Source organism: Rana temporaria, chromosome 11 (assembly GCF_905171775.1).
Source record: "Rana temporaria chromosome 11, aRanTem1.1, whole genome shotgun sequence".
NCBI lineage: Eukaryota > Metazoa > Chordata > Amphibia > Anura > Ranidae > Rana > Rana temporaria.
The window spans coordinates 93216552-93241510 of record NC_053499.1 but is presented as its reverse complement, the minus strand read 5'-3'; the positions used below and the strand labels follow the sequence as shown (position 1 = coordinate 93241510).

The 24959-nt window shown below is 45.0% G+C and overlaps 1 protein-coding gene across 1 annotated transcript in view; it reads left to right on the top strand.

Annotated features, from left to right (window-relative positions):
* PLA2G15 (phospholipase A2 group XV) overlaps positions 1 to 24959 on the top strand; it is a 553772-nt gene that overhangs the window by 403863 nt on the left and 124950 nt on the right. The window contains 1 exon segment of the mRNA XM_040328765.1: positions 11605 to 11829. Within this exon segment, the coding sequence (XP_040184699.1) occupies positions 11605 to 11829 (225 nt within the window).

Genomic DNA, 24959 nt, shown 5'->3' with positions numbered 1-24959 from the left:
TGGTGGACGCATCCGTCCAACCTCAGAAAGTTCAGACCGATAGTTCCCCAGAAGTAGTAACATCGGATGCCAGCCAGAAGGGACATTATCTGGACCAAGTAGCCCAAGGCCAGTGGCACTTTCGAGCCCAGGGCATAGTGTCAAATATTTTAGAGCTCAGGGCAGCCTTTCAGGCCCTCAGGACCTTTGCGCCTCTTCTAGAGGGGAAGAGTGTCCTTATCAGAATGGACAACAAAGTGGCGGTGTCATATATCCAGAGACAGGGAGGCACCAGGAGTCGGACACTTCTGGAGGAAGTTTGCCCCATATTGGAATGGGCACAAGTGCACCTGTTAGATCTGAGGGCAGTGTATGTCCCGGCAGCACAGAATTTGTTGGCCGACTACCTAAGGTGAGAGACACTTTCAAACGAGTGGTCCCTGAACCAACAGGTATTCTCCGTTCTTACGAAAACTTGGGGAGTACCAGAAATCGACCACGCCAAAAAACTCCAAGTGTCAGAGGTTCCTGTCCAGAGCCCACTTTCCATCAGCCGAAGGAACCGACTGCCTAGTCCACCCATGGAATCGCGAGATTCCTGTCCCGACTTCGGAAGTCCTCAGCCACGGTTATAGCGGTATTACTGTTCTGGCCGAGGAGGCCATGGTTTACGACCCTGTTACAACTCAGCACGCAGCCTCCAATTCATCTTCCAGTAACCAGGGATCTCCTATATCAAGTGCAATTCTTCCATCCAGCCCCAGAGAAGCTGCATCTGGCAGCCTGGAAGTTGAGAGGGTTAGGTTAAGGGAACAAGGATGCTTCCAAGATGTAATTTCGACCCTAATGCAAGCTAGAAAGAGCTCCACTAATTCCACCTACACTAGAATCTGGGAGAGGTTCGTGTCGATGGCACAGCAAAAAGATAGGATTCCAATCTCACCAGAACCATCTCAAATTCTCGAATTTCTTCAGTCAGGGCTTAACAAAGGCCTAAGCTCGGGTACCCTGAAGGTTCAAGTATCAGCCCTTTCCGCCAAGACGGGTACTAGATGGGCTCTTCATCCTCTGGTCACTCAATTTCTGAAGGCCTGCATGAAGATCAGACCACCTAGGAAGCCAGCCTTTCCAACATGGGATCTTGCAGTAGTACTCGAAGCCTTGTCAAATCCACCCTTTTTTCCGTTCAACTTAGTCTCACTATGGAACCTAAACTCTAAAGCTGACTTTCCTTATTGCTATCACTTCAGCTAAAAGGGTGTCAGAGATTTAAGCACTTATGGCTACGGAACCCTATTTAGTGTTCTTCCCTGACCGAGTGGTACTGAAACCTTCAGACCGGTTTAGACCAAAGTTAGCTTCCTCCTTTCATTATAACCAGGACATCGTCCTTCCGTCTTTCACTAATGAAAGGGGCGAGCTCCATGCCTTGGATGTCAAGTCAACCATCTCCAGTTACCTCACAGCTACATCTCACCTTAGGAAGACGGATTCTCTCTTGATTATCCCACACGAGGAGCAGACAAGGTCAGGCAGCTACCTCCCGTACCATCGCCTCTTGGTTAGTTAAAGCTATCAAAAAGGCCTATTCCATTCAGCAACTTGCAGCTCCAGAGGGCACCAGGGCTCACTCGACAAGGGCAGTGGCCACTTCATGGGCAGCATATTGCGGGATTTCACCGGAGACCATATGCAGAGCAGCAACTTGGTCTTCCCGACACACCTTAATTTCTCACTACAGAGTGGATTATGCGCACTTGGCTACTGCCGACTTCGTCAGATCTGTTGTTAGAGCCAACTCCTCAGCGCTATAAAGAATAAATATTACTGTTTTCTTGCACCCTCCCGACTGGCAAGTTATTTCCCAGTGTGTGCTACCATGAATGTCAGAAAGAACGGAAAATTGTATACTCACCTTTCCGTAATTTTCCGTTCCTGACGTATCTTCATGGCAGCCTGAAAAATAACCTCAGACAAAGATACTACTGCATTTCCCGTGTGTCGCTTACCATCCTCAGTGTGAATCCTTGAACCATCAACAAACAAGATAAGATAAGGGTTTTGCAAAGGCACATCAGGGACATGTGAGAAACCAGCAATTTCTGATGTAACCAGTTCCACGCAACTATGGTCTGATAATTCGGATGTAATGTGTTAAGGAAGTAGGGTGTCTGGGTTTAAGACACTACACCTTTGAATTGTAAGATTAGATGGGGTCAAAAATGCCACCTCATATTTAATAAGCCTGTCAGCAGATAAATGTTTAGTTTGGACCCTGTTTGAGAATATCGAACCATTTAAATTAGGGCTGGGGGAATTAAAGATGAATTCCTCGATTTAATATTAAATTTTTTTGATCGATCAAAATTCTTGACGTCACCGGACAGCCTGGACAGTGAGACTTACCCTGCTGGATGCAAGCAAACTGCACCCATTGGATTGAGGTACCTTTGCATCTGTTGAGCAGGAGGATGCATCAGGCTCCATCAGGGGAAGGGGGCAAAAATAACCATCGTTTTCCTGTCCTAAGCAGTTTTGTGCAGACAATTCTTTGTGTATCGGCAACATCTGTTCCGTGCGAAAGACTGTTCAGTTCTTCAGGGTATATTGTCAATAAAATGTGATCATGTCTGCTTCCAGAAAATGTAAACACTCTGGTATGTCTGTGTGACTGGCTAAAGTGATGCCTACTTGCCTACTATAAAGTGACTGACAGTCAATATACTAGATACGTTTTATAATTAAAGTTAAACTAACTTTCTATGTTTTTGTTAAAGTTTAATAAGAAAAAATTACTTACGTCAGTGCTACATTTTGAATTTAAAACGTATTTGTGTGAACTATGAAGTTAAGTCATGGATTGTGGAAACTAACTAGTGACGGGCGATTGTATATAGTGTATACCACATTTACCACTGACTAATGCAGAGTTGCAATGCAAGGAGATGAGCTAAAAGTAGTTGGATCTGTATGTGCATTATAATTAATCGAAATTAGTCGATTAATCGATTAAAAAAAAATTGATTAATCGAACACGAAAATTTTAATCAGTAACAGCCCTAATTTAAATGTCTTAGCGCAATGTCTGCAACCTGGTCCATCAATAAGGCAGCAGATGTAACTGATCTGACACAGCTTGGGGAGCCCTTGATAACATGGTCCAATGTGCAAGAGACATAGGCCACAGGCCTTTGCTCACCCCAGTGCTTCTGAGTAAGAACCCCTGATGCCTGGCCATCTAGTTCATGGCAGAAGAGGAAGAAAACTTTTTGTAATCCGGTAGTGCCAATGCTGGGGCAGTGGATACTGTCAGTTGTAATTGTTGCATGGCTTCTTGAGAGAGGATAGTCTCTAATCAGCTAGGCACGCTGTCAGGTGCTTGCTGCCTGGAGAAATGCAATGACCAAGAAAAACAACCTTGTCTTGACAAAACTGGAGTTTCTGCTTAGAGGCCTAGTTCCCTGTCTGTGCCTGAAACATCAGCAAGCTAATGGTTTCTTCATTACAAGTGGACTGAACCCTAGAACACAAAAGAAGATAATCAACATAATGAAGTAGGACTGTCACTGTGCTTTAGTTTCCACTGAGCTAGGATTTAGGATAATGCAGCATTATATTCTGAGAGGGAGCTTACCATGCCCTGAGGGAGCATCTTCCAGGTATAATGTTGCCCGGCCATGGTAAATAGAAAAATAATGCTGACACTCTATGGTAATAGGAACAGAAAAATATGCATTAGCCAAATCAATAACCGAAAAACAGGTAGCTGTTGGAGGAATTTGAGTCAGCAGAGTGTGGGGATTTGGAACAATAGGCGTATCTTCTTCTATTGGCCTATTCACCTGAAAAAGAATGTGTCTGAGAAAAACACTAACAGCGCTAAATGAAAACAAAAATTCAACTGAACATGTTGTTCATAATCTGCTAAAATCTGATATACAGTTCAAAAGAATTCAACCCTCTAAACTATCCACACATCAAACTGTAAAGGTATGGGAGAAACAGAGCAATGCGATTGTAATGACAATCCCCACAGAGTCCTATTGGTTGTTACACATCATATAGTCTCTTGCTCATAACTTTTTCCATTTCTTAATGTGGAGTGATTGTATTGTCCAATCTTGGTGTATCCAAATTATACTTGATACTGTGTCCCCCTCAAGGTTCTCTACTCACCAGATCACAATGGTGTGTGTTGCCTTTAAGATATCCTCTAAGCCTCAGATCATCAGCCTCTTTCCTCCTGGATTCAATTCAACACAGCGTCCAGTGCTCCTTTCAGAACCCGTTGGATCAGTGTAATGAATCGGTCCATTCAGCATGTATGACCATGAAATTAAATAAAGCAGAGGGGCAGAGAATAGTGTAATACTGTATTTATCAGGAACTTTCCCCCGCAACAAAAAAATATATGCTTACAAGGTTAAAAGATTAAAACTGCACAGCAGTAGTCTAAAGCAGTAGCTCACGCAGGTAGTGGCGCTTGTCAGCACGGCTCCAGCTGATGAGTCGGGTACAGCTGACTCTGTGTGTGAACGATGCGTCGCGTAGCCACGCCCTGACGCGTTTCATGATTGGCTCACATCTTCAGAGGGCGTGGCTACACGTCGCGACTGATCGTATATATAGGCGGATGGTGCCTTGCGGACCCGCCCCTCCGCCTATCAGGAGCTGTTAAAATCGGACAGTGAAACACGCCTCTGCTAGCTCAGCATTGACCCTCCGCTGTTAAGCTTTGGAAGGTTTACTAAGTTCAGCCCCTTTCGTATGCATAACAGTGCTGCGGTGCGTGTGTGTTACACCTCCGGTGGGACGGACTAGCACATCTCTTATTATAGAATGGCCCGCCCTCCACAGCTGATCCTATGTTGATCATCCCTGTGTCAGCCCGTATATCTCCCCACTCATTATAGAGAGGGAGAAAGGGAGCATATGAAAGGACCTTCCCTGCTGACAGCCAAACTGATTACTAAGGGAAGGTTCTTCCTGTTGACACCCAAACCTGTTTAGACAGCAACCTGCCATATAGGTTAATGTTAAGACAACAGAATGAATACATTTAAAATGACATTTGTCTATGTTAATAAACATATTAAAAAATCATTTAAAAATCATTTAAAAACATTTGAAAGTCATTAGAAAGATCAGCATTAATGGTATTTAGTTATCACCGGCACTGTAGTGCAACTGTAATAGTCATGCTGAATTGTATATAATTGCAAAGGATGATAAACCCTTCAGCTATGGGCACGTTATCCATGAACTGGAGGTTGTAGATAGTGCATGTGCACAGTCGCTATCTTGTCTCAGGTTTAAATCATCCATTGCAATATTAACCGATTAAATATACATAAATTTACAAAATAATAAATAATATCATGTTAAGCAAAAAAAGGAGAGAGAATAAGCAAAATAAATTGGATTATTGCCTAATCCCCAACCACCACGGGGGAGAGGCAATAAACCATCTGGGAGAGGATGTGAGGTCAGGATATGATACCAATAACTCAACCTATAATGCATATTATCAGGTTCCCACGCATAATAGGTACGATCAGTTGTCAGGACAAGATAATTCAGACAACCCATACCGAACACAATCTCCACACCCGGCTCCTTTTTTAGGGAGGGGCATGGGGGGACACCTTCGGGGGAAGATCTCGAGGCAGCCGTCCCTGGAGAGGCCGACCACAACAGCAACACAATCCCAATTACACCCAGGATTGGTGGAATCCACCAGCAGGAGAAGCCACACACAGCCCTATAAGACACAGCAGGCCCCCACACGTAGAGGATGCCGAGCAGGGCAACAGATCAAACAAAAAGAGGCCAAGACATACAGATTAGGGGGCATATATAACCTATCAACAGTGACCCTAACACAAAAGGAAACCAATATTCTAACTGTGGGGCTTAAATGTTCATCCAGCAAGGCACTTAACAAGTTTGAAGTATATATAGATATACACAAATATATAAGGAAGGTGAACATTAAACAATACTTCTTGTCTAATAATTTTGGCAGCAGTAGTAATAAATACTTAGAAGTAGTGGGAGTGGATAGTGGCCTGAAAAATAGATCACTTGTTAACCCACCACAACCCTCAAATCACCATGGAGAGGTATTTAAGCAATTAGTATTAAAGGATTTAGATACTCTATAGGTGAAGAAAAGTCTCAACCCCAAGCATATTAAAGAAGGAATTCAAGCTTTAGAAAAACGCAAAGATATCATAGTGCGACCAGCAGACAAAGAAGAAGGGGTAGTGGTGATGGATAAGATCTATTACCACACCCAACTCCAGGAGATGCTAAACAATGAAAGTACCTATTTACATCTGCCAGGGGATCCGATCAAACGGTATAGAACAGATCTACACAATCTTATAGACTATGGTTACTACATGAGAGTGTTGACCAAAAAGGAAAGACAATTTCTATGTCCTAGCTTCAGCAGGACCCCAACAATTTATACCGTTCCGAAAATGCATAAGCATCAGACATTCCCACCCGCCAAACCAATAGTCAATGGCATTGAATCAGTAACGGCAAGGGTTGGTCAATACCTGGATCATTTTTTACAAAGCAGTGTGATCACCACAAAAGCCTATCTAAAAGACACCACAAGCTTCTTACAAAAATTAAAAGAAGTTAACATCTTACCAAATACTGATATGTTCCTAGTAACTGCGGATGTAGCATCCCTCTACACCAACATACATCACGAGGATGCAATCTTAGCCCTTAATTGGGCCTTAAGTAAGAGGGATGAGCTGCCTTATATACAAAAGAAATTCCTTAAAATGGCATTGGAGTTTTGCTTAACGCATAACTACTTCTGGTATGGAGGTCACTTCTACAGTCAGAAAACTGGCGTGGCAATGGGGGCTAAATTCGCACCCAGCCTCGCCAACTTATTCATGAGCGAGTGGGAGGATAAGTGGATCTTTAAAGATAGACGGCCGGAACTTGTATTCTACCAACGCTACATAGACGACCTGTTTATTATATGGCAAGGATCGGAAGAATCATTACAACTGTATGCGGACTGGCTGAACACTAATAAAAATATTAAATTAGATTTTAAGTGGGATCAACACCAGATTCACTACCTTGATGTCACGATAATGAAGGGTCTAACGAAGTACCATACCAAGGCATATTTTAAGGCCTCGGGTCGGAATAATTATATTCCTCTACAAAGCAGACACCATCCTAGATGGCTACGTAATATTCCTAAAGGCCAATTCATGAGCATTAGACGCAATTGCACGCAGGACACTGATTACCTGAATCAAGCAACCATGATAAAAGAACGGTTTGTAGAAAAGGGCTATAATGCACCAGACCTAGACCTGTTAATAGACTAAATAAGGAGCACTTCCCAGGAACGTCTATTGGAACCACGAACACGACCCCCCAATCAGCAACACGAATGGGGATTTATATCTGGGTACCACGAACAATATAAGGACATTGAGGCTATCTTCAAGAAACACTGGGGGATTCTTACAATGGATAAATTATTGAACCCAGTACTACCCAGTGCCCCACCGTTTATTTATCGAAAGGCGCCATCTTTTGGGGATCATATTGTAAAGAAGGTATTGGATCCACCAAAGAAAATCCAGATGTTCTGGGACAGACCAGGTTTCACGGCTTGCAGGAGATATAAAGCATGTCGCCAAGTATCCACTCAATTGAGGGGACTGACTCAGTTCTCCTCTACAGTCAATGGTAGACAATTTGAAATTAAAGAATGTATAACGTGTATATCAACACATGTGGTTTACGCCTTGGAATGCCCATGTGGGCTGATGTACATAGGTTGCACAAAAAGAAAATTATCCAAAAGGGTGTCTGAACACATATATAACATCTCAATTGGATATAAGGAACACAGTGTATCTTTGCATTTTAGGGAAAAACACAACAAAAAAACAATAGGATTAAAATTCTTGGGAATTGATAAAATAGAACCCAATTGGAGAGGGTCTAATATGGTAAGGGAAATATCAAAACGCGAAACAGAATGGATATTTCTCACCAACACACTCAGCCCGAACGGGCTTAACATTGACCTGGACCTAAACTGTTTTATCAGTAATCACTAATGCAGCAAATGGCAGGGAGGCCACTCAATAAGCACTGGATATGAATTTTAACAAATTTTGCTTATTCTCTCTCCTTTTTTTGCTTAACATGATATTATTTATTATTTTGTAAATTTATGTATATTTAATCGGTTAATATTGCAATGGATGATTTAAAACTGAGACAAGATAGCGACTGTGCACAGTCGCTATCTACAACCTCCAGTTCACGGATAACGTGCCCATAGCTGAAGGGTTTATCATCCTTTGCAATTATATACAATTCAGCATGACTATTACAGTTGCACTACAGTGCCGGTGATAACTGAATACCATTAATGCTGATCTTTCGAATGACTTTTTCAAATGTTTTTTTAAATGATTTTTTAATATGTTTATTAACATAGACAAATGTCATTTTAAATGTATTCATTCTGTTGTCTTAACATTAACCTATATGGCAGGTTGCTGTCTAAACAGGTGCAGGTGTCAACAGGAAGAACCTTCCCTTAGTAATCAGTTTGGCTGTCAGCAGGGAAGGTCTTTTCATATGCTCCCTTTCTCCCTCTCTATAATGAGTGGGGAGATATACGGGCTGACACAGGGACGATCAACATAGGATCAGCTGTGGAGGGCGGGCCGTTCTATAAGAGATGTGCTAGTCCGTCCCACCGGAGGTGTAACGCACACGCCCCGCAGCACTGTTATGCATAGGAAAGGGGCTGAACTTAGTAAACCTTCCGAAGCTTAACAACGGAGGGGCGATGCTGAGCTAGCAAATGCGTGTTTCACTGTCCGATTTTAACAGCTCCTGATAGGCGGAGGGGCGGGTCCGCAAGGCACCATCCGCCTATATATACGATCAGTCGCGACGCATCGTTCACACACAGACTCAGCTGTACCCGGGACTCATCAGCTGGAGCCGTGCTGACAAGCACCACTACCTGCGTGAGCTAATGCTTTTAATATTTTAACCTTGTAAGCATATATTTTTTTGTTGCGGGGGAAAGTTCCTAATAAATACAGTATTACACTATTCTCTGCCCCTCTGCTTTATTTCATGGTCATACATGCTGAATGGACCGATTCATTACACTGATCCAACGGGTTCTGAAAGGAGCACTGGACGCTGTGTTGAATTGAATCCAGGAGGAAAGAGGCTGATGATCTGAGGCTTAGAGGATATCTTAAAGGCAACACACATCATTGTGATCTGGTGAGTAGAGAACCTTGAGGGGGACACAGTATCAAGTATAATTTGGATACACCAGGATTGGACAATACTCCACATTAAGGAATGGAAAAAGTTATGAGCAAGAGACTATATGATGTGTAACAACCAATAGGACTCTGTGGGGATTGTCATTACAATCACATTGCTCTGTTTCTCCCATACCTTTAGGCCCCATACACACCATAGAATCTATCCGCAGATAAATCCGTGCAAACGGGTTTCAGCGGATAGATTCTATGGTGTGTACACTCCGTGGGATATTTATCCGCAGATAAATCTCCCCTGGGATGGATTTCCAGCAGATGGATATTTGCTGACATGCTCAACAAATCCATCTGCTGGAATCCATTCCAACGGATGGATCCGCTCGTCTGTACAGACTTACCGGATCCATCCGTCTAAAGGGATTCCCCGCACGCGTCGTAATGACTTGACGCATGCGTGGAATTCCTTATATGACAGCGTCGCGCCCGTCGCCGCGTCATAATAGCGGCGACGGCGCGACACGTCATCGGCAGAGGATTTCAGCGCGGATTTCAATGCGATGGTGTGTACACGCCATCGCATAGAAATCCTCTGAAATCTTTGAGAGGATTTATCCGCGGATACGGTCCGCTGGACCGTATCTGCGGATAAATCCTCTCGTGTGTATGGGGCCTTACAGTTTGATGTGTGGATAGTTTAGAGGGTTGAACTCTTTTGAACTGTATATCAGATTGTAGCAGATTATGAACAACATTTTAATAATGGCTGCTCTTCTGCGTTTATACTCACACAGCCATATTTTAGCTTATTATATCCATTGAGCGCTGGGATCAGTTTTTGTCTTAGGACATACCTTGATATCATTTACTAGCTTATTCACCCCCCTTGTAAATCATGTACCAACCGGTATACAGTTGGTTGTCCTGGTTCACCCTTTTTTTTTTACTGGAAATAGGAGTATTTGCAGGTAATGTACATTTGGCAACTACATCCTTTTTCAGATATCTGTCAAGTTGTAATTGTATCCCTTCTATCTGTTGTGGGTTCAGGGGATACTGGGGCTTACATGGATGGTGAGCGCCTTCCTTTAGTTTGACATGTACAGGTGTCACATTCAACAATCCAACATCATACCCATCAATTTCCCACAGAGTTTCAGGTATTGGCTCAAGTCAGGTGTGTCAGCTGTAGCTACACACTTAGCCAGTAGTATGGCAGCAGACGCTTGATTTAACACCTCATCAGGTGTATACTGAATGCAGGCTTGTATTTGTGACAACACAACTTTTTGTCCTAAGACTAAAACTAAATCAAAATTTGCTACCAAAATGAACACTGGTGCCAAGCTTGTAGCACCATAAAGACTTGAGACTGTAATTGATTCCTAAGGTGCCTCAACAAAGTATTAAGCCAAGGCTGTGAATACTTATGTACATGTGACTTTTTTTCATTTTCTATTTTTAATAAATTTGAAAAGACTTCAAACAAACGCATTTTACGTTGTAATTATAGGGTATTGTTTGTAGAATTTTGAAGGAAAAAAAAATATTTAATCCATTTTGCAATAAGGCTGTAACATAACAAAATGTGGAAAAAGTGAAGCGCTGTGAATACTTTCTAGATGTACTGTAAACTATTAGTAAGATGCGTGGTGAGTTTTTTAGAAGTTGTAATATATTGTCACAATTTTTGGGAAAATTAATAAATAAATACAATTTGTGGGTTTTTCACTTTTTTTTTTTATAGATTTTTTTACACATTGTCACCAGAGCACTACAACATCCTCATATGACTGTGTTCTGGCCACCAGACACATTGATGTCAGTGAAAAAAAACTTTTTTTATCACTATGTCTTATTTTCGGGGGTATGGCTTATATTTCGGAAATGCTTAGAAATCCTGCTACAGCTTATTTTATGGGTAGGTCTTATTTTCGGGGTAACACGCAATCAGCAAAAGCAGTCCCAAGGGTGGCGCCATCCAAATGGAACTTCCCCTTTATAGTGTTGTCGTACGTGTTGTACGTCACCGTGCTTTGCTAGAGCATTTTTTTTTCACGATCGTGTGTAGGCAAGGCCGTTTTAATGATCGGGTTGAAAAAAACGTCGTTTTTTCTGGACCCTTAAAAAAGTCATGTGTACGTGGCATTCGTGTGAAAGCAGCCTAAAGAGAGATGCACCGCTGGACGGGAAAACTCAACAGTATAGCTGTTGTATCCACTGTGTTCATAAAAAGGGAATAATAGAAAGTAAGGGAGAGAGCAGGTTAAAGAATGAATCCAAGTACTGATTAATTGTATTTTCTGTTATCCAGATGAAAACACTGAATACTTTGAAGCTTTACAGAAGCTCATAGAAACGATGTTTGAAACCTACAAGAGCCCTGTGGCGCTCATTGCACACAGCATGGGAAACCTGTATACACTTTATTTCCTCAACCACCAGACCCAAAACTGGAAGGACAAATACATTCATTCTTTTGTGGCTCTTGGTGCTCCTTGGGGTGGAGTTTCTAAAACAATGCGAGTTCTTGCGTCAGGTCAGTATGAAATGTAATTCTTTAAAACCTGCTCTAAAGTACTCAAATAACAGCTAAACTGGCATATGCACTCAGATAGCAATAGTTAAAATGTGTCTTTAAGGTCTCTTGTACGCAGGTGCTAAAAAAACACCACCATTATAGGTGTTTTGGCTTTTTTTATTTGTTTTAATGATCTGAATGCCTTCATTGAACCTGTACACAAAGGAGAGAAAATATCTAGTGTCACATTTAGATCAGTAAAAAAATTTAATACAAATCTGTGTTACTGGTCACATTAATAAAAATGAGCACAAACGCCCAAAGGACTTTCAGGCCCTGTACACACGAGGAGACATGTCTGATGAAAACGGTCCGCGGACTGTTTTCATCGGACATGTCTCCTGGGAGCTTTTGGTCTGATGTGTGTACACACCATCAGACCAAAATCCCCGGGGACAGAGAACGCGGTGACGTAGAAGACACTGACGTTCTCAAACACGAAAGTGCAATGCTTCCACGCATGCGTCGAATCAATTCGACGCATGCGCGGGATTTCGGTCCGCTGGTTAGACGTACTAACCAGCGGACATGTCCGACAGACAGGTTTCCAGCGGACACGTTTCTAAGCATGCTAAGAAACTTTTGTCCGCTGGAAACCTGTCCGCTAGGCCAGGAAACCTGTCCTCTAGGCCGTACACACGACCGAACATGTCCGATGAAACTGGTCCGCGGACCAGTTTCATCGGACATGTTCGTTCGTGTGTACGGGGCCTAAGGGTCCGTTCACACCACATGCAGTGTAGTGCTTTTTTTCTGCATCAAAAAAGCATGGAAAGTAGGTTATATGGGTTTCAGTGGCATCGTTCACTCCAGCACAGTGCGTTCTAGTGCTTTTCAGTTCCAGAAAAAAAGTACAACATGATATACTGGAATGCAGTAAAACGCATAAAAAAAAACCTTTAAAAACGTGCAGGCAGAAAAGCATCCTGAACGGATCTGGAGGACGTTTTTGTGTTAACAAGCACTTAGTGTTAATAAACCCACAACAGTAAAATCAGTTTGTATATGTAGTAAAGCATGCTTGTTTTACTATAGGGGTTAATCCTCTGCATTGTGTAAAAAAGCAATTTGATCCAGTCGCTTTGTTCCTCCCATTCTCCCACAGACCCCAATTTATCTGCTGATAGAACAGGGGCTGGGGAACAAGCTGCACATGCTCAGTTTGGTGTGTGGTGTTAGATAGTGTTTTTTTTTTTTTGTTTCTTTTTTTTTTTCTTGGGAGAGTGTATGTGATCAGCACAGGGCCAATCAGCACTGACCAGACAGTGTCAGAGCAGAATGAAGACTCTTCCTACAAGCTTTAACCAGACACGGATTGAAGTCACAAGACTGTTCTAACTGCTGATGAAAAAGGTATTTAGCAGTTTATATTTACTAAAGCTATTTAATTTCAATGTCCTTTTGTACTGTGGGAGCCAGATATGGTGCATACAGGGTCCTGGGTTTAGCAACACTTTAAGGCACCTGCGTAAAAGTTTAATAAAAACACATCATTTTATTATTGTACACAAAAAATGTTTACATGAGCGAATGAAAATAAAATTATACCATATTCATGTACAGCATCACAAATATAAATTATATAATGTGGTTATTGATGCGCTAACAACCAACCCCTTACTAAGCACAGTATTAATATAGCTAGTATACTAAAGTGCTATTACAATATTCATCTAAAATATAAAACAACTACAAAGATATAGTGCAAAGGCGCAATGTGCAAACAAGTGATCCCCAAAGTGCAGTAGTGCTGTGAAAACTTAATAAATAATCAAGGAGAAAAACCACACTAGTTCTAGAAGGGTTAAACCATCAGATCTGTATATCTGTATCTAAGGCCCCATGCACACGAGACACTGGTAAACGCATGTTCAGAGGCAGTTGGACAACAATGTTATCCTATGTATCCATGCACACAGTCTCGTTTATTGCCGTTTTTAGGCAGTTGCGTTTAACCTCGTTTTTCCAGAAGCATAAAAAAGGGTTCAGACGCAAAAGTTTTTCGCGTTTTGGACACAAAACGTGGTGCCGGCGTTTTGCCGCGATTTCGTTTATAGGCGTTTTTAAAGGTGACCTATTTTTTTACTTTAGAAATCTCAAAAATGATGGCAAATGATGAAAAACCATAAAAAAATGTAATTGCTTGCATTGCATTGTGGACAATTCACAACTTGTGGCAGGTGACATGACCAGTGGACAATCCACAACTTGTGGCAGGTGACGTGGCCAGGTAATGTGAACAGGTTAAGTGGCTAGGTGACATGGCCAGGTGACATGGCAAGTGGATAATCCGCAACTTGTGGCAGGTGACGTGGCCAGAGAACATTGCCAGGTGACGTGGCCAGTAGACAATCCACAACTTGTGGCAGGTGACGTGGCCAGGTGACATGGCCAGGTGACGTGGCAGGCGATTTGGCAAGTGAATAATCCACAACTTGTGGCAGGTGATGTGGCAAGTGGACAATCCACAACTTGTGGCCAGGTGACGTGGCCAGGTGACATGGCCTGGTGACATGGCAAGTGGACAATCCACAACTTGTGGCAGGTGACGTGGCCAGATGACATTGCCAGGTGATGTGGCCAGTGGACAATCCACAACTTTTAGCCAGGTGACGTGGCCAGGTGACGTGGCAAGTGGACAATCCACAACTTGTGGCCAGTGGACAATTCACAACTTGTGGCAGGTGTTGTGGTCAGGTGACGTGGCAAGTGGACAATCCACAACTTGTGGCAGGTGACGTGGCCAGTAGACAATCCACAACTTGTGGCAGGTGACGTGGCCAGATGACATTGTCAGGTGATGTGGCCAGTGGACAATCCACAACTTTTAGCCAGGTGACGTGGCAAGTGGACAATCCACAACTTGTGGCCAGGTGGCGTGGCCAGTGGACAATTCACAACTTGTGGCAGGTGTTGTGGTCAGGTGACGTGGCAAGTGGACAATCCACAACTTGTGGCAGGTGACGTGGCCAGTAGACAATCCACAACTTTTGGCAGGTGACGTGGCAAGGTGATGTGGCCAGTGGACAATCCACAACTTGTGGTAGGTGACGTGGCCAGGTGATTTGGCAAGTGGATAATCCACTTGTGACAGGTGACGTGGCAAGTGGACAATCCACAACTTGTGGCAGGTGACGTGGCCAGGTGATTTGGCAAGTGGATAATCCACTTGTGGCAGGTGACGTGGCAAGTGGACAATCCACAACTTGTAGCAGGTGTCGTGGTCAGGTGACGTGGCCAGTAGACAATCCACAACTTGTGGCAGGTGACGTGGCCAGTTGACGTGGGAGGTGACGTGGCCAGTGGACAATCCACAACTTGTGGCAGGTGACATTGCCCGGTGACGTGGCCAGATGACATGGCAAATGGACAATCCACATTTCCCTATCCGTCTTTCAGGACAGCCACAAATAGAGAGATAGGCTCCTCCTCTTCCTTTAGGAAACACTGCACAGCCTTCAAATTCTCTCCTCCCCCTGCTAGACCTCAGTTCTTAGTGTTTCCTCCGGTGGGGAGACACTGCTGAGGAACCAGGGCAGTGCAGTCAGGGGACTGTAGGCCATAGTAATTTCATAGGGAGCAGGGGCTTCCTAGAGGATGATAGGCGAAGACTTACCGCCAAAAACGCCACCCCAACCCGTGTCGAGCGCGACAGCCAGCTTGTGGGGGGTCCCTATCGTGTCCACAGGACCGCGGCGGGGGAGTTCTGATCCGGGCGCCCTGTTTACAGGCCGCATTTGCTTTTTGCTTTTTTCCCTTTGAAAATCGCGGGCCGAGTGGCGGGCGACATCATTTCCGGTGCGCCTCGGAAAGGATTCCCTTTGACCCGCGACTTCCGGTTCCGGGTCGCGGCGCTGATAGGGACCCACGCGTGCTGCTGGGGAGTCGGATACTCGTGGAGACGAGTTAGGCACAGCGCAACCACCTCGCAATGTCGGTGACCTCTCCGGATCGGGACCCGACCAAGGACGCTCCCTCCAGCCAGTCTAAGGTAAGGGTTTCCTGGGGAGGGATTCCCAAAACCTTAGACTCTGTCTTTTTTCTCCTCTGGTTCCCTTTGGTGGTTGGGGGAGAGGAGGAAATGGCAGCAGGGCACCTAGCAGTAGTGTCTGTCTAGTGTTCCCAGAGGGTTGTAACCATAATGTTTTTTTTTTTAAATTGGCTTGTTTTAATGTGTGGGGTCCTTTTTGTCTTCTATTTTTTTCAGAAAAGCCTAGAAAAAAGCCAAGAAAAAACAGGTAGGACACATAGTTCTAGAAAAAAATGTGCCTCCTCTAGGGACTCTCTTCCTGATTCTTGGACGAAAGTTTTATGCAGGGACTGCATAAACTCTCTAGTCAGGGAAAGGGATGCAGAACAGGAAGACAGTTTAGCAGCCTCCGTTAAAGAGTTGGCCTCTACTTTTTCCTCCTTCAAATCCTTGTTTGAAAGGGTGCAGTCCCCCCTGGTACCCACACAGGTTACAACCCAGCCTGATGATCAGGGTATTGCACCTGTCTCTCCTGATCCTTCAGCTGAGGCAGTTGATATTGCAGGCCCTTCTCATGTACAACACTCCTGGTTGGAGAATGTTGCATCTGACTCTCAGGCAGAGTCAGGTGAAGAGGACCAGGACAGTGAGTCCAAAAAGTCTTCTAGATATAAGTTATCTCTTGATGAGGTTGAGGAATTGCTAGGTGCCATTTACACGACCCTGGGCATTCACACAGACAGTAAACCTCTTAGCCTCCATGACCAGATGTACAGGGGTCTGGGGGAACACAAGGGCAAGGTCTTCCCGGTTCACAAACTTCTGATAGATACTGTTAAGAAGGAGTGGCAAGACCCTGAAAGAAAACCCTTTTTTTCACAGTCCCTTAAGAGAAGGTTTCCCTTTGCAGATGATTCCACTTCTATCTGGAATAAGATGCCTAAATTAGATGCGGCCTTTTCACAGGTCTCCAGAAAGACCGACTTAGCATTCGAGGATATGGGCAATCTGACAGATGCCATGGATAAGAGGATGGACTCTCTCTTAAAAAAAGCTTAGGAGTCCATAATTGGGAATTTAAAGCCGGAATTGGCAGTTACGGTAGTGGCCCGTAATTTGGAGCACTGGCTTTCAAAAATCCAAGAACACATTGAAGCTGAGACGGATAAGGAGACTATTTTGGCTTCCTTCCCTACAATTTTAAAAGGGGTGGCCTATATTGCTGATGCTTCGGCAGAATCCGTCCGCATGTCGGCTAGGTCGGCAGCTCTGGCTAATTCCGCCAGAAGAGCTCTCTGGCTCAAGACTTGGTCAGGAGACATTGCCTCCAAGTCCAAATTATGTGGGATTCCGTTTACAGGAGATCTTCTGTTTGGTCCCGGTCTGGAGTCAGTCTTAGACCGCACGGCGGATAAGAAAAAATATTTTCCGTTCAAACGTAAAACTCCACTGAAAGGGAGGGGGTTTTGTCCCCAAAGGCACACAGGGGTCCCTAAACCAGAAAATCAGAAAAAGATCTGGACACCCAGGGGTAGGGGAAGCGGAGCGATTTTTCGCCCTCCTGACCAGCCCCCTAAGAAACAATGACTCCCAGATCAGGGTGGGGGGAAGGTTGGGGGCCTTCCTCCCACAATGGGAGTCTATCTCCCCAAACAGGTACGTCTTGGCGATCGTAAGAAAGGGGTACTCCCTGGAGTTCTCATCACCTCCCCCTCAGAGGTACCTGGTCACTCAGCTCCCCAGAGACAAAGAAAAAGCAGAAGCTCTAGTAGGGGCCTTGAAGGATCTGGAGGACCAAAATGTGGTTCTCAGAGTCCCAAAAGTGGAAGAGAAAAAAGGGTTTTATTGCCATATATTCGTGGTAAGGAAACCCTCCGGAAAGTACAGGTTAATCTTAAACCTAAAACCACTGAACAAGTCAGTAGCATACAAAAGATTCCGTATGGAGTCAATCTTTACGGTGAGGGCCCTCCTACCACAGAATTGCTTTATGGTCTCCCTGGACCTCAGGGACGCGTACCTGCACGTACCCATTGCAGAGGGGTCTCAGGAGTTTCTGCGGCTAGCAATAGACTTGGGAACATCGGTGGTGCACCTGCAGTTCCAGGCCTTGCCATTTGGTCTATCCTCCTCACCCCGCGTGTTCACAAAGGTCCTGGCGGAACCTATAGCCCTTCTGCGTCTTCAGGGAGTAGGCATAATAGCATACTTGGACGACCTGCTTCTTTTTGCAGCGTCCCCGGAGCAGTTATCCAGGGACCTGGAATTAACCAAGAGGACCCTTATGGACCTAGGGTGGCTGTTGAACCTGGAAAAATCCAGCCTGGTACCATCACAGCGCATTCCTTATTTAGGGTACATCCTGGACTCCACCCTTCTAAGGGTCTTTCTCCCATTAGAGAAAGCTCTAAAACTGGACAAGTCGGTAGCTGCCCTCCAGGGCAGCCATCAGGTTTCAATCAGGTTCCTGATGTCAGTACTGGGGTTGTTAACCTCCACCCTGCCGGCGGTCCAGTGGGCCGGGTTTCACTTTCGGGTCCTACAGGCTTTCCTACTAAAAATCTGGGATCACAGCTCAGAACGCCTAGACGTCCTTGTACAAGTCCCAAGCCAGGTAAAGAGATCTCTCTGGTGGTGGAGGAAGAGCGCCAATTTGTCGCAGGGTCGACTGTGGCATATCCAGTCTCCACAAGTGATTACCACAGACGCAAGCGGCAGAGGTTGGGGAGCTCACCTGGGGGTCCTTCCAGCACAGGGTGTTTGAAAAGCGGCAGAGCAGAGACATTCCTCCAACTGGAAGGAGCTGAGGGCGATCGGACTAGCCCTCATTTTCTTTCAGGAGAGGCTTCAAGGACATCACGTCCAGGTGAGGTCAGACAACGCCTCGGCCGTGGCCTATGTGAACAAACAGGGTGGCACCAGGTGTGTAGCCCTGTCGGCCATTACAACAGAAATGTTTCGCTGGGCCGAGACAAACACCCTGTCCTTATCAGCAATCTTTATAAGGGGTATAGAAAACAGTACAGCAGACTTCCTCAGTCGAAGCCAGCTGAGGGAGGACGAGTGGTCCCTCAATCAGGAGGTCTTCCATCTCTTGGTCAAGAGATGGGGGTCTCCAGAGATAGACCTCTTTGCGTCCAGACAGAACACAAAAACCCTTTGTTTTTTCTCTCAGGGCAGGGGAGAGGGAGCAAGAGGGATAGATGCCTTGTCCCAGAGCTGGCGTTTCGGACTTTGTTACGCCTTCCCACCCCCAGTTCTTCTACCACTGGTCCTAAGGAAGCTTCAGTGGGAAAACACCTCACTTATCCTAGTGGCGCCCCACTGGCCCAAGAGAGCTTGGTTCTCAGTCCTCAAACAACTGACTGTAGAACCTCCCTTTTTCCTTGCACTTCGAGAAGATCTCCTCTCGCAGGGACCAGTCCTATGCCCACAGGTGGAACCTTGCGGCGTGGCTACTGAAGAGTCCTTACTGAGATCCAGAGGTTTTTCAGACAAACTGACTACCACCCTTCTTAACAGTAGGAAGAAGGAGACACGTTCTATTTATAGAAAAGTCTGGCTTCGCTTTAATGCATGGTGCCGAGAGTTTTCCTTTTCAGCACAAAGCCACACGTCCGTTCTAGAGTTCCTGCAGTGCGGAGCGCATAAGGGCTTATCAGTGAGTACCCTTAAAAGTCAGGTCTCAGCCATTAGTGTATTTCTAGAGACCCCTCTAGCCTCTAATCCTTGGGTAATCAGGTTCTTTAGGGCTTTGTCCAGACAGAAACCTTCTCAGGGTCCCCCCTTCCCCAAGTGGGATCTTTCGTTAGTTTTACAGGTGTTAACAGGTTTGCCTTTTGAACCCCTAGACAAATGTTTGTTAAAAGATTTAACACTTAAAACAGTCTTTTTGGTTGCAGTGACCACTGCCAGGAGGGTCAGCGAATTGGAAGCCCTGTCCATTCGACCTCCTTTTTGCGTTATTTTTTCGGATCGGGTTGTTTTTAAAACCGATCCGGCCTTTTTGCCTAAAGTGGCTTCCAAATTTCATAGAAGCCAGGAGGTTGTATTGCCTTCGTTTTGTTCCAATCCTTCAGGTGAAAGGGAATTCAAGTTTAGTACACTAGATGTCAGGAGATGCATCCTACAATACTTGGAGCTGACCCAAAGCTTTAGGAAGTCAGACTCTTTATTTGTTTTGTTTTCCGGAGCCAGAAAGGGACAGAAAGCGTCTCGACGCACAATTGCTAGATGGCTTAGATTAGTTATTGGGCAGGCTTACTCCTTGACTGGTAGGGAAGTCCCTACAGGAATAAAGGCACACTCTACTCGAGCGGTGGCTACTTCTCAGGCTGAAAGGGCTGGAGCAACGCCAGATCAAATATGCAGAGCCGCAACTTGGTCCAGCTACGCCACCTTCGTCAAGCATTATAGAGTAGACTTGGTGTCAGCAGGCGAACAAGCTTTTGGGAGAAAAGTCTTGCAAGCCGTAGTCCCACCCTAATTGTAAGTACTCGATTATCCTCTCTATTTGTGGCTGTCCTGAAAGACGGATAGGGAAAAATGGAGTTACACTTACCGGTAACGTCCTTTCCAGTAGTCTTTCAGGACAGCCCTGGTTACCCACCCGAAGTTGGAAGATTGGTTTTTAGTCCAGGAACATAGTATGATATTGATGTTCAAACTATGGATTACTAACATGTTCTTGTGTCTCCCCAGCGGACCGGAGGTGCTCGTATAAAAACTGAGGTCTAGCAGGGGGAGGAGAGAATTTGAAGGCTGTGCAGTGTTTCCTAAAGGAAGAGGAGGAGCCTATCTCTCTATTTGTGGCTGTCCTGAAAGACTACTGGAAAGGACGTTACCGGTAAGTGTAACTCCATTTTTTGTGGCAGGTAACGTGGCCAGTGGACAATCCACAACTTGTGGCAGGTGGCGTGGCCATGTGACATTGCAGATGACATGGCAAGTGGACAATTCACAACTTGTGGCAGGTGACGTGGTAGATGATGTGGCAAGTGGACAATCCGCAGCTTGTGGCAGGTGATGTGGCAAGTGACATGCTAAATACAAGTACACTGCTCTCTCAGCTACTACTCACTCTGGTCTCACAAAATGGCTGAAATGGTTAAATAATACTGTTTTTTGAGCTTAGGGAGGGTCTTATGATGTTTCTTACCTAAAAGCTTCTAAACGCAAACGGGGTAAAACGCTGCAAAATTCGCGGCAAAACAGGCGTTTTTTGCGTTTGAAAAACGTGTGTTTAGATGAGTTTGCATCTGCGTCTCGTGTGCATGGGGCCTAAATATAAAACAACTACAAAGATATAGTGCAAAGGCGCAATGTGCAAACAAGTGATCCCCAAAGTGCAGTAGTGCTGTGAAAACTTAATAAATAATCAAGGAGAAAAACCACACTAGTTCTAGAAGGGTTAAACCATCAGATCTGTATATCTGTATCTAAGGCCCCATGCACACGAGACATTGGTAAACGCATGTTCAGAGGCAGTTGGACAACTTTTTCAACTGCCCCTGAACACATTCAATGTTATCCTATGTATCCATGCACACAGTCTCATTTATTGCCGTTTTTAGGCAGTTGCGTTTAACCTCGTTTCTCCAGAAGCAAAAAAATGGGTTCAGACGCAAAAGTTTTCGCGTTTCAGACGCAAAACGCGGTACTGGCGTTTTGCCGCAATTTCGTTTATAGGCGTTTTTAAAGGTGACCTATTTTTTTTTAATAGAAATCTCAAAAATTATGGCAAATGATGAAAAACCATAAAAAAAAACATAAAGACAAATGTAATTGCTTGCATTGCATTGTGGACAATCCACAACTTGTGGCCAGATGACGTGGCCAGTGGACAATCCACAACTTGTGGCAGGTGACGTGACCAGTGGATAATCCACAACTTGTGACAGGTGACATGGGCAGGTGACGTGGCCAGGTAATGTGAACAGGTGACGTGGATAGGTGACATGACAAGTAGACAATCCGCAACTTGTGGCAGGTGACTTGACAAGTGTACAATCCACAACTTGTGGCAGGTGACGTGGCCAGATGACATTGCCAGGTGACGTGGACAATCCACAACTTGTGGCAGGTGACGTGGCCAGGTGACATGACCAGTGGACAATCCACAACTTGTGGCAGGAGACATGGGCAGGTGACGTGGCCAGGTAATGTGAACAGGTGACATGGCTAGGTGAGATGGCCAGGTGACATGGCAAGTGGACAATCCGCAACTTGTTGCAGGTGACTTGGCAAGTGGACAATCCACAATTTGTGGCAGGTGACGTGGCCAGATGACATTGCCAGGTGACGTGGCCAGTGGACAATCCACAACTTGTGGCCAGGTGACATGGCCAGGTGATGTGGCAGGTGATTTGGCAAGTGGATAATTCACAACTTGTGGCAAGTGGACAATCCACAACTTGTGGCAGGTGACGTGGCCAGATGACATTGTCAGGTGATGTGGCCAGTGGACAATCCACAACTTGTAGCCAGGTGACGTGGCAAGTGGACAATTCACAACTTGTGGCAGGTGACGTGGCCAGGTGATGTGGCAAATGGACAATCCACAACTTGTGGCAGGTGATGTGGCCAGGTGACATGGCCAGGTGACATGGCAAGTGGACAATCCACAACTTGTGGCAGGTGACCTGGCAAGTGACGTGCCAGGTGATGTGGCAAGTGAACAATCCACAACTTGTGGTAGGTGATGTGCCAGGTGACATGGCCAGGTGACGTGGCAAGTGGACAATCCGTAACTTGTGGCAAGTGGACAATCCACAACTTTTGGCAGGTGACGTGGCCAGTGGACAATCCACAACTTGTGGCAGGTGACGTGGCCAGGTGATTTGGCAAGTGGATAATCCACTTGTGGCAGGTGACGTGGCAAGTGGACAATCCACAACTTGTGGCAGGTGTCGTGGTCAGGTGACATGGCCAGTAGACAATCCACAACTTGTGGCAGGTGACGTGGCCAGTGGACAATCCACAACTTGTGGCCAGGTGACGTGGCCAGATGATATGGCAAATGGACAATCCACAACTTGTGGCAGGTGACGTGACAAGGTGACATGGCAGGTGACGTGGCCAGTGGACAATCCACAACTTGTGGCAGGTGGCGTGGCCAGGTGACGTTGCAGATGACGTGGCAAGTGGACAATCCGCAGCTTGTGGCAGGTGATGTGGCAAGTGACACGCTAAATACAAGTACACTGCTCTCAGCTACTACTCACTCTGGTCTCACAAAATGGCTGAGTAGGTTAAATAATACTGTTTTTTGAGCTTAGGGAGGGTCTTATGATGTTTCTTACCCAAAAGCTTATAAACGCAAACGGGGTAAAACGCCGCAAAATTTGCGGCAAAACAGGTGTTTTTAAACGCCGTTTTTTGCGTTTGAAAAACGTATGTTTAGATGAGTTTGCATCTGCGTCTCGTGTGCATGGGGCCTAATTATAAAACAACTACAAAAATATAGTGCAAAGGCGCAATGTGCAAACAAGTGATCCCCAAAGTGCAGTAGTGCTGTGAAAACGTAATAAATAATCAAGGAGAAAAACCACACTAGTTCTAGAAGGGTTAAACCATCAGATCTGTATATCTGTATCTAAGGCCCCATGCACACGAGACACTGGTAAACGCATGTTCAGAGGCAGTTGGACAACTTTTTCAACTGCCCCTGAACACATTCAATGTTATCCTATGTATCCATGCACACAGTCTCGTTTTTAGGTAGTTGCGTTTAACCTTCGTTTTTCCAGAAGCAAAAAAATGGGTTCAGACGCAAAAGTTTTCGCGTTTCAGACGCTAAACACGACAAAACGCGGTACTGGCGTTTTGCCTTAATTTCGTTTATAGGCGTTGCAGATGACATGGCAAGTGGACAATTCACAACTTGTGGCAGGTGACGTGGTAGATGATGTGGCAAGTGGACAATCCGCAGCTTGTGGCAGGTGATGTGGCAAGTGACATGCTAAATACAAGTACACTGCTCTCTCAGCTACTACTCACTCTGGTCTCACAAAATGGCTGAAATGGTTAAATAATACTGTTTTTTGAGCTTAGGGAGGGTCTTATGATGTTTCTTACCTAAAAGCTTCTAAACGCAAACGGGGTAAAACGCTGCAAAATTCGCGGCAAAACAGGCGTTTTTTGCGTTTGAAAAACGTGTGTTTAGATGAGTTTGCATCTGCGTCTCGTGTGCATGGGGCCTAAATATAAAACAACTACAAAGATATAGTGCAAAGGCGCAATGTGCAAACAAGTGATCCCCAAAGTGCAGTAGTGCTGTGAAAACTTAATAAATAATCAAGGAGAAAAACCACACTAGTTCTAGAAGGGTTAAACCATCAGATCTGTATATCTGTATCTAAGGCCCCATGCACACGAGACATTGGTAAACGCATGTTCAGAGGCAGTTGGACAACTTTTTCAACTGCCCCTGAACACATTCAATGTTATCCTATGTATCCATGCACACAGTCTCATTTATTGCCGTTTTTAGGCAGTTGCGTTTAACCTCGTTTCTCCAGAAGCAAAAAAATGGGTTCAGACGCAAACGTTTTCGCGTTTCAGACGCAAAACGCGGTACTGGCGTTTTGCCGCAATTTCGTTTATAGGCGTTTTTAAAGGTGACCTATTTTTTTTTAATAGAAATCTCAAAAATTATGGCAAATGATGAAAAACCATAAAAAAAAACATAAAGACAAATGTAATTGCTTGCATTGCATTGTGGACAATCCACAACTTGTGGCCAGATGACAATCCACAACTTGTGGCAGGTGACGTGGCCAGGTGACGTGACCACGACAAAACGCGGTACTGGCGTTTTGCCTTAATTTCGTTTATAGGCGTTTTTAAAGGTGACCTATTTTTTTACATTCGAAATCTCAAAAATTATGGCAAATGATGAAAAAACATAAAAAAAATGTAATCGCTTGCATTGCATTGTGGACAATCCACAACTTGTGGCAGGTGATGTGGCCAGATGACGTGGCCAGTGGACAATCCACAACTTGTGGCAGGTGACGTGGCCAGTGGACAATCCACAACTTGTGACAGGTGACATGGGCAGGTGACGTGGCCAGGTAATGTAAACAGGTGACGTGGCTAGGTGACATGGCCAGGTGAC